This window comes from Carettochelys insculpta, chromosome 25 (assembly GCF_033958435.1).
Source record: "Carettochelys insculpta isolate YL-2023 chromosome 25, ASM3395843v1, whole genome shotgun sequence".
NCBI lineage: Eukaryota > Metazoa > Chordata > Testudines > Carettochelyidae > Carettochelys > Carettochelys insculpta.
The window spans coordinates 16,478,150-16,491,405 of NC_134161.1; the positions used below are offsets into that span (position 1 = coordinate 16,478,150).

The 13,256-nt window shown below is 45.9% G+C and overlaps 1 protein-coding gene across 10 annotated transcripts in view; it reads right to left on the reverse strand.

The window, feature by feature from the left end:
- PKNOX2 (PBX/knotted 1 homeobox 2) overlaps nt 1–13,256 on the reverse strand; it is a 279,747-nt gene that overhangs the window by 82,577 nt on the left and 183,914 nt on the right. For 9 of the 10 annotated variants that reach the window (XM_074977023.1, XM_074977020.1, XM_074977022.1 and 6 more), the window contains one exon: nt 6,628–6,767. In XM_074977023.1, coding sequence (XP_074833124.1) covers nt 6,628–6,767 — 140 coding nt within the window. Of the gene's footprint in view, nt 1–6,627; nt 6,768–10,873; nt 11,004–13,256 lie in introns of all 10 variants that reach the window. The other variant, XM_074977027.1, reaches the window with a different exon arrangement.

Consider the following 13,256-nt stretch of genomic DNA (forward strand, 5'->3'; position numbering starts at 1 on the left):
GTCACTAACAGTCCTGCTTACAACAGTTTCACTAATAAATAAATAAAGCTGCAGAGCTTTCTCATTTGGGTGGAAGTTGGCAGCATTAGCTGGTCTCTTGTTAATCCCCAGGTGGCATGGCTTTGAGCAAGCTCCCGGCTACATGGGGGAGGAGGGGCAGGGCTGAGCTCCCACCTCATGTGCCAATGAAAATCAGCTCACGTGCCACTCTGGGTTGCTGACACCATCTTACATAGTAATTTCTGAGAATTACTTTTCAACTATTGAACAATTATGGACATTAACAGATTATAAACTAAAATCATGGTCAACTATTCTCTTCATAGACCTTTTGATTTATTTTATGTTTCTGGAGTGACATGTATTGAAGCTACTGCCATGAGGAATGGACAGAGCCAGGCTGGCACAACTGGGGTCTTCTTGAAACCAGAGTTGCTCAGGACTTAGCCTCCATACCAAGCACCATGCCAAAACACCGTGCCCCTGGGAGAGTAACACACTGTACATCTGTGAGATGTGTCTGTAACAGGCCAAGCTGCCATACACCCCAAGCAAGTACAGAGTGTTACAATGATCTGACAAAGTCAACTTCCGCATTTCTAGACAGAAATGGCAATGACAGGTAGAGACCTCCCTTACTCAGCTCAGGGCACTCAACTGTGTTTTGAATGAGAGGAAGGAAACTCCACCTGTAAACATTGATGATGATTCCAAAAAGAAGCATTTGGTTTATGAACCACACACCTAAGGCTGCGGCTCAACTGCCCCTGTAGGGGCACCTAGACAACTTACAGAGAGAAGGAGAAAGTCTCTTCTACAGCCTTAGCTGAGAGCTAGCTGGCTTTTAGCTCCAAGTGTCCAGGCTCCTGCACGAAGCTCCAGAGATCTCTGGTCTGAGATTCTGTTCTCTGCATTACAATGAACCAAAGAATGTCATGTGAAGCGTTACATGAAATCTGGGCTCATACCCAGTCTTCAATACTCTTGTGAAATGTATGAAGACAAACTAGAGAAATAGTCTGAGCTAAATAGGAGGCAGTTCAATGTGGACAAATGCAAAGTACTGCACTTAGGGAAGAACAATCAGTTTCACACCTACAGAATGGGAAGCGACTGTCTAGCAAGGAGTACTACAGAAAGGGACTCAGGGGTCATAGTGCATCACAAGCTAAATACGTGTCAACAGTGTGACACTGTTGCAAAAAAAAGCAAACATCATTCTGGGATGTATTAACAAGAGGGTTGAAAGCAAAACACAAGAAGTAATTTTTCCTCTATTCTCTACACTGATTAGGCCTCAGCTGAAGTGTTGTATCCAGTTCTGGGCATCACAATTCAGGACAATTGGGGATAAATTGGAGAGGATCCAGAGAAGAACAAACAAAAACATTTAAAGGTCTCGAGAACATGACATATGAGGGAAGACTGAAAGAACTGGGTTTGCTTCGTTTAGAAAAACGAAGATTGAGAGGGGACATGTTAACAGCTTTCAAGTATCTAAAAGTACAAGGAGGAGGTGGAAAAATTATCCTCCTTAACCACTAAGGATAGGTCAAGGAGCAATGGGCTTAAATTACATCAAGGAAGGTTTAGGTTGGCTATTAGGAAAAAATTCCTAACTGCCAAGGTGGTTAAGCACTGGAACAAACTGTCTAGGGAGTTTGTGGGATCTCCATCACTGGAAATATGTACGCAAGGAATGGGAGGCCTTCAGAGAATTCTACCCTGGAGGTCCTGGACTTTAAACTTCAGCTAGCAACCTCAATGTGGCCTCCAGGACATCTCTCCTACCTTTTCTTATGTTCTTCACACCTGATTTTAATGGGACTGGTGCAGCGAATTCCACTTTGTATGGCTATCATGTCTGCCCAACTCTGGAAGGTGTGGGGAGGGGAAAGAGTGGGGGAAATTCACAACCGATACACAGAAATATGCTTCCGCACAATCAACAGGTCTTCCGCAATATCTTGGTAAATCCATAATCTAGCCCCCTAAAGTAGATCTGCAACATATTTGAGAGAAATGCTACTGTTAGCTTGCTGACACTGATTAAAATTATTAATCCTGTTTACAAAGTTGTTAAAAACCTGTAAGCAGTAAGTTACAAACCACAAAGGTGAAATAATAAAGAGATTGATCTCAGATGAGAGCACAAGAGAAAAGCAGTGCCTGAAACAAGCTGCCAGCAATCTGAAAACATCAAAACAAAGCCCCCAGTCTAAGAGACCCAAGCTAACTGTGGCCTTCAAATGCACGCATGGATGTGTGTGACTGCACAGTAAGTTGTGCTTACTAACGCTAGCTGAGTAGGGGTCAGCCCACAAAGGGCCCTTTGCCTGACCTGTACTAGGATTTCCAGCAAAGAGAGAGAACCAGCATCTCTCTTGCAGTGCTGCTTCTGAAAACATTGAGGGGAAAATTGCTTATGGGTGGCTGCGGACTTTTTTGGGGGGCGGAGGGGTTAACAGCCATAGACCATGTCTTCCTTTCTCCAGTACACCTACTCTCTTCCCAAGCTGCAAATGGCACAATAAAAAGGTTGGCGTGAACAAAACAAGACAGGGGCATGAGGGGCACAGGTAGATATGTTGGAGGGGCAGGGATAGGGTCCAGGGTGAGCTAAATAAACTGGAAGATTGGGCCAAAAGGAATCTGACGAGGTTCAACAAGGACAAGTCCAGAGTCCTGCTCTAGGGATGGGAGAATCTGAAGCATTGTAACAGGCTGGGGACTGACTGGCTACGTAGCAGCGCAGCACAAAAGGACACGGGGATTACAGTGAATGAGAAGCTGGATATGAGCCAACAGTGTGCCCTTGCAAAAAAGGGGCACATTAGGAGGAGCTCTAAACTTTCCCTCTATTCGGCACTGGTGAGGCCTCATCTGGAGTACTGCATCTAGTTCTGGGCTCTCCAGTACAGAAAGGATGTGGATGCATTGGGCCAGTAGAGAGCAAGGAAAATGATTCGGAGGCTGGAGCACATGACTTACAAAGGAGAGGCTGAGGGATTTGGTCTTATTTAGTGTTCAGAAAAGAAGGATGAAGGGCAATTTAATAGCAACCTTCCTGCAGGGGGGCTCTAAAGAGGACGGAGAGAGGCTGTTCTCAGTAGTGACGGATGGCAGAACAAGGAGCAATGGTCTCAAGTTGCAGTGGCAGAGGTCTAAGTCAGATATTAGGAAAATCTATTTCCCCAGGAGGGTGGTGAAGCACCGGAATGCGTTACCTAGAGAGCTGGTGGAATCTCCATCCCTAGAGGTTTTATTCCTGGCTTGAATGATTTAGTTGGCTTTGGTCCAGCTTTGGGCAGGGGGCTGGACACAGTGACCTCCTGAGGTCCCTTCCAGCCCTTATAGTCTATGATTCTATGAGCTGTGATGATCAAAGATGCCCATCACGTAAGTGAGGTATGGGGTAGAACAACAACAACTTTTATTCTGAGGTAACCACCCCTGCTGAGGTGTTCAGGGGGGCTAAACAACATAATACATGTAAATGAAAACATCATAGAGATATAATTAGTAGTACTGGAAACTCCCAAAACAAAACTCCCAAAGGATTTCTCCCAGGGTACCTGGCCTCTGTAAATGAAGTTGGCCAGCTCCCATGGGCCAGAGCAGATGTTCTCACTCAGCCAGGTAAGTGGTCCACATGCTGTAAGCTATTTTGAAATACATCATCTACACATGTAGAGCTTATTTCAAAACAGAGCCACTGAACACACTACAGCTTATTCTGAAATAGGCTCTACTATCTGTCAACATTTACACCACAGAGGTCCTTTGAAAGAAGTTCTTCTGGAAGATCTCTTCCGAAAAAGTTTCTTTTGAAAGAGTATGTCCACACACAAAAAAGCAGATCAAAAAATTGATGCACTCTTTCGATAGAGAGCACCCACCCAGCGCCTGCTCTTTTGAAAGAATTGGCCAGGTATAGAAAAATCTGGCACTATGAGGACTGCTCTTTCAAAAAAAGAGCCCAGGGTGTCTACACACATTTTTTTCCAAAAGAATCTTTCCGAAAAAGGTGCTCTTCCTCATCTGGGAGAGGAAGAGGACCACCAGAAAAAGTGCTGCATTCTTCTGATTTAATACAAAAAGAACGCATTTTGTGTGTAGATGCCCCACAGGATTTTTTTGAAAGAGCATCGGCAAGAATTTTCAAAAAAACTCGCAGGTGCAGATGCAAGATGTAAGTGCAGATGTAAGTCGGTGTCTTAACAGCACCTATTTTGAAATAGTTCTTTCAAAAGACGCACTGCTCCTCATAGAATTAGCTTTACCTCTTTTGAAATAAGCCAACCGGAATTTCAAATTTATTTTGAAATAGCCATTGTGTTGTGTAGATGCTAGGACAGTTATTTCAAAATAGCGCCTGTTATTTTGAAATTACTTTGCTACGTAGACCTACCCTCAAACAAGCTGCCTGTAGCACCTTAAAGACTAACAATTTTATTTATTAGGTCACGAGCTTTCATTTCTTCACATTGAGGCAGATATAAACCCTAGATTCTTATTATGTGCTCCAGTGTGAAGAAGTGGCTCTTACCCATGAAAGCTCATACCTAACAAATTCATTTGTTAAAGTGCTACAGGACTGGTTATTTTTTTGGTTTGTGACACTACAGACTAACATGGCAACCCCTCTGAGACCATCTTTACAATAACAACGTAGGAGAGGAGGAGGCCACTTCTGTTGGCTGTCATGGACATTTTGCAGAGGGAGGCTCTCTCTCTTGCTGCCTTGTTTCCATTTCAGATATTTTCTTTTCTCACGAGTGTAAAGACCTGCTGGAGTAACACTGGCTAACCTGATAACGGAGTGTTTTTATTGGGAATGCCCAGATGCTTAGCTTACTTCACTGCCCACAAAAGGATGTCCCTTTGGGTTCTACACAGCTACATACTCCTCACCAGAAAAGTTCCTCAGTTGCCAGACCTTGTCTGTCCTTCTGTACACCTGAGTGAAGCAGGGACAGACTGCTGCTATTCTGATAGTCACCGACTTTGCACAGAGGAGTCCTCCCCATTCTCCAGTATGCCAGCCAGTGGAGTAGGGACCCAGACACCCGATCACCTTGTTGAGGTGGGGGCTGTGGAGGATACCCTGGTTCACTCCATGGGCTAGCTCTCTGATCTGTAAGTTTGTGATTACTGCTAGTGTCAGTGATCCTGCTAGTCAGGTGATCTTGGACAGCAGAGTGAGCCTGCTGGGAGGACGGGTCTGGATGATTACGTATGTCAGTGGTTCCCAACTTTGTCAGTGACACAGCACACATCAATGAGACAAACAATTCCACGGCACACCCACAGCAGTGCATACGACAAGTTAAACGAGGATCAAATGTGCCAATGTTTCAAATCCACCACAGAATACGCTGTCTCAGACAGCGAACACAGGCACATTTTCAAAATCTGCTCAACACCATGCTAGGAATGTTGAGTAAATGAGTAATCACTGAAAATTTCAGCAGCTACTTGATTCCTCACAGGCTGGAGGGGTGGTGGGTGTGGCTCCAGAGAGCAGGCTCCCCTCCCCATCAACCCATTGGAGCAGGGACGCAGCATTTAAACCTTCCCCCAGCTCCAACAGGCTCTTGCTCTCCCTCCCACCTCCCACTTGCCGGCAGGGTGTGGGGGTGGGCTCCCGGCCAGCTTGTTCGGACTGGGAAGCAGCATTTCAGCTACCTCCCAGAGCAAAAGGGGTCCTGCAGGGTTAGCATTTCCCCTCATTGCGGCTCTGCAAAGAGCCACCGCTGGGGGGAAACAGATGAACCCTGCACCAGCTGGGACTCAGGCAGCCTTGCCACTAGAGCCCCAGCTGGCACGAGGTCATCAATTTCCCCTGCGCCTCCCTGCAGTGGCTCTACAAAGAGAATGAGGGGAAATTGATGAAATTTCACAGCACACTTGGACAAATCTCATGGCACACCAGTGTGTAAACCACTGACGTATGTCATGGGGCAACTGAACAGGCATCAGATGGTAGCCTGATACCTGAGCCTCAAGAAGCCAAACAAATCAGGAAGGGAAAATAACAGAAGAAATTCAGTACTCCCCTGTATCCACTGACCTCTTCATCCTAATATCACATATTAATTGTTCCTGATCTCCAGCATCTCAGGTGTAGTGGGGTCACTTTCTGCTGCGTATTGTGCAGCATGACAATATGGGAAACACTAATTTCTCCAACAAATAACTAGTCCTGTAGCACTTTAAAGATTAACAAATTTATTAGGTCATGAGCTTTACCTAATAAACAAACTATGTAAGAAATAAATTACCCATGAAGGTTTATGACCTAATAAATAAATTGGTTAGTCTTTAAGGAGCTACAGGACTGCTTGTTTTTTTTGTGAAGCTACAACCTAACACGGCCACCCCTCGGAGACTATTTTCCAACAAAGAGAGCAGAACTCTTTCTGCTGGAGCTTTGCTCTGCCTAGTTTAATGTGAACTGAAAGCTGCCTCCTGAAAAATGTATTGACAAGGACTGCTAAGCAAATGCCAATCTGTAGACTCCTGCTGCTGTGTTAGCCTCAGGCCAGATTACAGTAATAGTTCAACATGCCACTCCAGTGAGGGGAAGGAACATTAAAGAGCAGCCTGGATGGAGTTTCTCTGTACCTGTAGACAGCTCGCTTGTCAGCCTCCAGCTGCACCTGAGGGTCAATAGGAGTGCTGGGGACTGGGGTGTTGGCGGCTGCAGAGGTTGTTGTGATGTGCACTGGCTGTGCCTTAGCCGGTTGTTGCGCTGTGGCAGTCATCTGTTGAAACAAGAGAAGAAAGCACGGGGGTTTATAACAAAGCAGGTCTGTGAGCGAGCACCTGTGCTGTATCAATACTCAGTCCTACGCATGTGACCACCTGGGTGCTGGGGTATGCGTGGTCTGTAGTTCTGGGCCACTGGCTCCTGCTCAGGCAGGGTCCCTCTCTAGCTCACATTTCTCTGTGCTCCTGTGTATGTGTCAGTGCATTTACAAATGTGTGACTTGTGTGTTACAATGTGTATGTGCATCTGTCTCAGGGGTAAGCAACCTTTCCAAGGTGGAGGGCTGAAATTTGATCTTTTGACATCTGTGATACTTTTTAAAGTGATACTTTTTAAAGTCACTAATAGTCCTACTTACAACAGCTACATTCATAAATACATTAAGAGGCAGGGCTTTCCCATTTAGGTGGTGGTAGGTAGCAGTAAGCTGGTCTTTTGTTAATCCATAGGTGGCATAGCTCTGAGCAAGCTCCTGGCTGCATGGGGGAAGGAGGGGCAGGGCTCAGCTCCCTCCTCACATGCCAATGAAAACTGGCTCACATGCCACTCTTGGAACCCATGCTGGGGGCAGTTGACCCCGATCTATCTATTCTAGTGAGCCCATGGTTGCATGTGTGCGAGTGTATCTGCATTTGTGGGTATGTGTGTCTCCCCTTGCTACAGAGTTAGCTTGTGCCCAGACGGGTTTGTCTGTTGTGTGTCTCTTTTTGGAGGGTTTTTGGTGTGCTTGATTGCTCTGTGGTGGTTCTGTGTCCATCTTTGTGTCACTGTTTCTTGGAAGCTTTTCTATGTTGGCTGGATGCCTGAACCACAGGGCCATGTCTACACAGTGAGTTGGTTTCGAAATAATATTTGCAATTTGCATGGCCATCTTGTCTCAAGTCTAATCTAAATACAAGAGATAGCTATCCCACCTCCTTCTGAAAACCTCCACTGAAGCAGCTTCCAAGGCCTTCGTAGACAGTCTGTTCCATTGTCCAACATTTCCTTGTCAAATTGTACATTGCCTCCCAATCTCCTTCCCCCAACTTCTATGTAATGCTCTCTAATTTTTAAACTGCTACTTTCACATCCAAACACACCATGGGGAGAGAGTGTAACGGGGATTTTCTCTGGTCTTACAACTTCTAATTTTTCTCACACTGCTGTTTATGATTGAAAGGGGAATTTTAAAGCCGTGTTAGCGCTTCTTGAGGATGTGTGCAATATCATTAGAAAGAGGACAGCCTGGAATGGGTTAAAACTGCTCTTCAATATAGGTTATAATGAAGCTGGAGGCCAAAGTTTGCTGAAAGATCTATGGAAAAACAAAGTCAATCATTTCAATCTGAATCAATATAAGGAAAGCCTATGCAATCCACATACTCTCAGAGTTGCCAGTGCTAAGGATTTTATCATTAGTTTCTCAGCACTTGGTGGTTTTTATAAAGCCACGGCCCCTAGATTTATGTGACTATGCTACATTCTCAGCTTTCATGGGGAAAAAACATACAGGTTGAACCTTGCTAGTGCAGCCCCCTGGGTACCTGACTGGTGCTGGAAGAGAGAATTGGACCACTGAAGGTCAATATTGTTTACACGTTACGAACACTTTCACTGCTTAGTGGGCTCTTAGAAGACATTTAGGGGTACACTGGAGCTAAATAATGCCACAGAACATTGAGAGCTGTGACTGGTGGCTGTAAACAAACTTTGTGGGATTGTGGGAAACTTGGCCACACTCATAAGTGGATGTTCAGCTAACTAAAATAAAGGCAGATTATAGACGTTGCCAGATGAGAGATTGCCAGATTAGAGCTGTTCAGCCTGTACTACATTTCTAGCTCTAATAGTTGCAGAGAAAAGCTTGAAAACATGCATCCTATGGATTACAACACCAGCAGACAAAGGGGGGAAAAAATCTCAAAGTCATTGACTGTGTCTACGCTACAGAGCTTTGTCGACAAAGGTTCTGTCAAGATTTCTCTGTCGACAATAACTTCTGTCAGTGGATTATACTAGTGTAGATATAGCCATTATGTTTTACAATGTCACAATGTTCAAGCTAGTCTAAGGATTTACAGAATGCAAAGAATAACTTTTGAACCATATACAATTGGAAATACAGTCTAATGAAAATGGCTCTCTATATTTCCTACTCTGCAAAATACTTTCACCATGAAATATCCCTCCCACCCTCACAAAGCCAAAGTAAAACAAAACAAAAACCCTCATCACTGTGAACAACTATAACAGGGACAATGACCCAGTGGGTCCTAGCATCATGAGTGAGGTTGTAATTTGCACACACATTAACCCTGCCCTTATTAGTTCTAAGTAAATCATTTTCTATCATCTTTTGGAAGGCGTGTGTTGCTGGGACCAGGCCAGGCTGCAACATCATCAAGGACAGATCTGTGATACAGAGCAATTTGGATTATGTGGAACCTGGAGGAGTTGAATAATGTGCATTAATACAACCAAATGAAAGAACACATATATAGAAACACAGACTGCAAGTCACAACCTAAGGAGGTTGTGGAATCTCCATCGCTGGAGATGTTTCAGAGCAGGTTAGACAAACATCTGTCAGGGGTGGTCTAGATGGTACTTGGTCCTGCCAGGAGGGTGGAGACTGCTTCTCGTGACCCCTTAAGGTCCCTTCCAGTTCTAGTGTTCTATGATTTATAGGATGCGAGGTTGCAGCCTGGAAAAAGGTGACTTTGAAGAGGACTTAGGGGTCACAATGAGAAACAATTGAGCTTCCATTGTGCTATGGTGACTAAGAGTTTATCTACAGGAGGGTTTAGTCTGCACTAGAATGGCATACATTTGAGTCCATCCTAGTGTCTTGTTCGCTAACTGGCCTGTGTAGATCCTGCTGACCAAGATTGAAGTTCCCAAGAGGGCCCATAGTCCTGTTTCGAACAGTGCTGTGCTGGCATGCAGCAGGGAACTTTTAGTCCTCCCTGGATGGTGCCACACAGGCCAGGCAAGGTGCATCTGCACAGCCCAGGTCAATAGCTGTGGGTGACTGAGGCTTTCAGGAGTGCTCTACTAACAGCTGTACAGACAGCGCATTGATGTTGCAGCTTCACCCATCTCCCTCAGCTTGAGAGCCCAAGCTCCAGCACTGAGACACATCTTCAAAGCCCTCTTCACCCAGCTATTTTAGGGCACTGCTACAAGGCTCTGTAAGGTAACTGTTGATACAGGGTGCGAGGCTCACTCCAAAATGCTGGATAGATGTATCCATTCTCAACTCATTTACCACTGACGGCTGCATTCGCAGCTCTCTGTGTGTCATGTGAGCCGCATCCACACAATAGATACACATGCACCAGTGAGGACTAAGAGTCACACCCCTCTGGTGCAGATGACAGCATAGTCTGGAGAAACTCTTAAAGAGTAAATGTGATCCTAACTTATATCCCAGGGGATCCTATCTGCAAAAAAAGGAGGTGTTATTACCACCATATACAATGGCAATGAGGCCATTACTGGCCTCTACATCCTCTGGTGTCCACATTTTGCAACGCTTGAGACAAACCAAGAAGCATGCAGTACAGAGCCACATGGATGACCAGAAAACCTGCCATGCCACAAAGGATTAAAGAAGGATTGCTCAACCTGACAGCAATTCAGTAGGTGACAATCACAATTTACAAGAACTTGCATGATGAGATTGGACAGCAGAGAGCTCTAAAGACCAACCTGGGATATTCCTGTTTGCGACTGTCCTTTTACTGTAGATCTGATTTGGATTATATTTCTTATATTTAACCACAGGACTCCACTTCCAGTCTATCTTGCCAGCTGTATCCCCTTATCTATAACTCCAGGCCACTTCACATAGCATACAGTAGCCTTCAGACAATTTCAAAACCTGTTTCATGAGTGTACAATAAACTACTGCTTATTGCATTGTGATTACTCTGCTGTCCTGCTGCCCTACAAGACATTTCAGTATTAGTGGCATCACATCAACCGATAGTTGTCATTGCATGACATGTGTCACATGCCACTTCCTCTTTTATCTCTGGGAGGCTGTGCTATGCAAGGAACTTCCAGGCCACCCTTACTCCTGCTCAGTTTTACAACTTTTCATGCTTCTGACCCTACCTGTGTGATACTTGAGCTCAGAGTTTGGGATACTCAGCCAGGCAGTAAGGTAATAATTTCTGACCCCATTATCCAGCTTCACTCAGGACTCCGAAAAGGTCGCAGCCAGTCCCAGTATCTTCTGCTGATCCTGCATTATAATTAATGGAACAGAAAAACAATGGCTTTCCTAATGTAGGAATGTCTGGACACACACAAAACCAAAGTCTCAAATTTTGCCCTTGGGCATGTGGAAGAAGCTCCCTTTCGAATCAAGAGAGTGACATAGCTGAAAGTGAGGACACGTTGCTCTCATTTACGACAGAGCTATCATTTTCTGAGCTGTCAGTTCTCTCTACCTATCATTTATCTTAAAAACTAGGAATAGCAGAAAATTGATAAAGGAAGTAAAAGGTCACAGGAGAAATCTACGATACAGACTTCAATGATGGACAAGATGATGACACATTCAATAGATATCCCAGCTGTATATTTGGGGAAAAGCCAGATGATCTATTTCTATTAGAGAATGATGATAAAATACTTACCCTCCAAACAATAACTCAGGGTGATATTAAACAGGACATACTGAGGCGCAAAGGCATCCTCCTGACTTGGAGGCAGAGGAAGCCTCCCAGAGACCTTGGGGGGCAGGCTCAGAGTACCTGTGCCTTGGCCTGCAGTGAGCAGCACCTGAGTCTGTTAAGTGCCAGAGGTGGGGCCCAGGGCTCATGAAGAGGGCAGCCTCTGAGCTGAGTGGAGGCCACTGGCCAGGCTCCTAAAGGAAGGAGGCAAAGAGCCCATGCCAGACTGGCCAGCTTGATCTGCCAGCTGCCCTGACCGAACCTCAGAGCCACAGCCAGGCCTGCCACTGGCCCGGTACCCGGACTTCCCAGATCTGCTGGGGCCCTCTGGCTCACAGCAAGCCGTGGACTCAGAGGACCAGAGCCTGCCCGGGCCTGCGAGCCTGCCCCCAATCCACTACCCAAAAGACCTGCCTACCGCTACGTATCCAGAGAACATCAACCTACCTGGTGTCCCAGAAGACCCAGAGTGGGACCCCCATACTGATAGAGGTGAAGATAGGAAGCAACCCGGGGGATGCTCCGCATGAGCCATGTCGGTGTGTTTTGGCATGGATCCCCACTGACTGGCTCCTGGCGCGGGCTGCTGCCAGGCCTCCAGGTTGGGGTGCAGTGGAGCGCATGGGCCTGCGCGCCCTCCACACCCCCTGGAGAGGTATCCCCTTGACACTTCCGACCCACACTGCCGTGGTGCTGTGCCTGCGGCTCTGCCCTGCCTCAGGGAAGACACTGGTGTATTGTTTGTACTGATGCAACCTGGCTAAAAGAGGGCTGAGACTTGTAAACTACTCCCCTGCCCTCCCGCTGGGCCAGGGCTTACAAATTGTGGTGCTCAGCCCTGACACAAGGCACTGAGCCTATTGACTGCTGCCCCACCTACCCAGAGCCAGGGCTTCTTAGACCCTGTTCCTCTGCCCTGCTGGGAGGCTGAATGGACTGGCCCTGAGAATTTAGTGGGGTGCTGTGACCTTTTCCTGCCCCACAGAGGGCAAACCCCAGGCACTGACTGCTACGCAGCCCCTACTAAAGTCAGACATCGTTAAATAATTGGATTCAGATAATATCTATACCAGAGATTTAAAAGATTTTCAATATTTCTGGTAACTCAGGTGGCATCTCCAGAGGACTGGAGCAAAGCTAATGGACTAATCTTTAAAAGGTAAATGGGATGACCTAGGCAATTATAGCCCTGTCAGTCTGACATTGATCCAAAGAAAAATCATGGAACAGCTTTTAAGAGATTTGATTAATAAAGAATTAAAAGATGATAATATAATTAATGCTAATCAACATTGGGTTTTTGGAAATAGATCTTGTCAAGTTAACGTGATTTATGAATTTGATTGATAAAGGCAAGAGAGTGTTCATTCAGTACGGAGTTTGACTTGGTAAAGATGAAGGATTCAAAAATCAATATGGCGCATCCTACACGGATTAAAAATTGATCAGTGATGGGCCTCAAAATGCTGTAAAAGGGGAGGCATCATGAAGGAGTCCTGCAGGGACTCGTTCTCGGACTTTGCTACGTTAGAGCAGTGACCTGGCAGAAAACAAAGTCACCCTAGCAAAGTCTGCAGATGGCAGAAATTGGGGAAATGGTAGCCAAAGCCATCTCTCTCTCTCTCTCTCTCCTCTCCTGGCAGTCACTCGATAATGAGTAGGACGTCTTCATGTCATCCTCCTATTTGTGAGTCCATTGATGGCTGACCAGCCCGATTTCGGAGCCGCAGATCTTATCACAGAAGGGGCAGGCATTGGTAGCTGTTGGAGGGGCCCAGGGCAGTTTTTGCTGCTCTTTTCTTGTTCTTCACCTCTCCTCA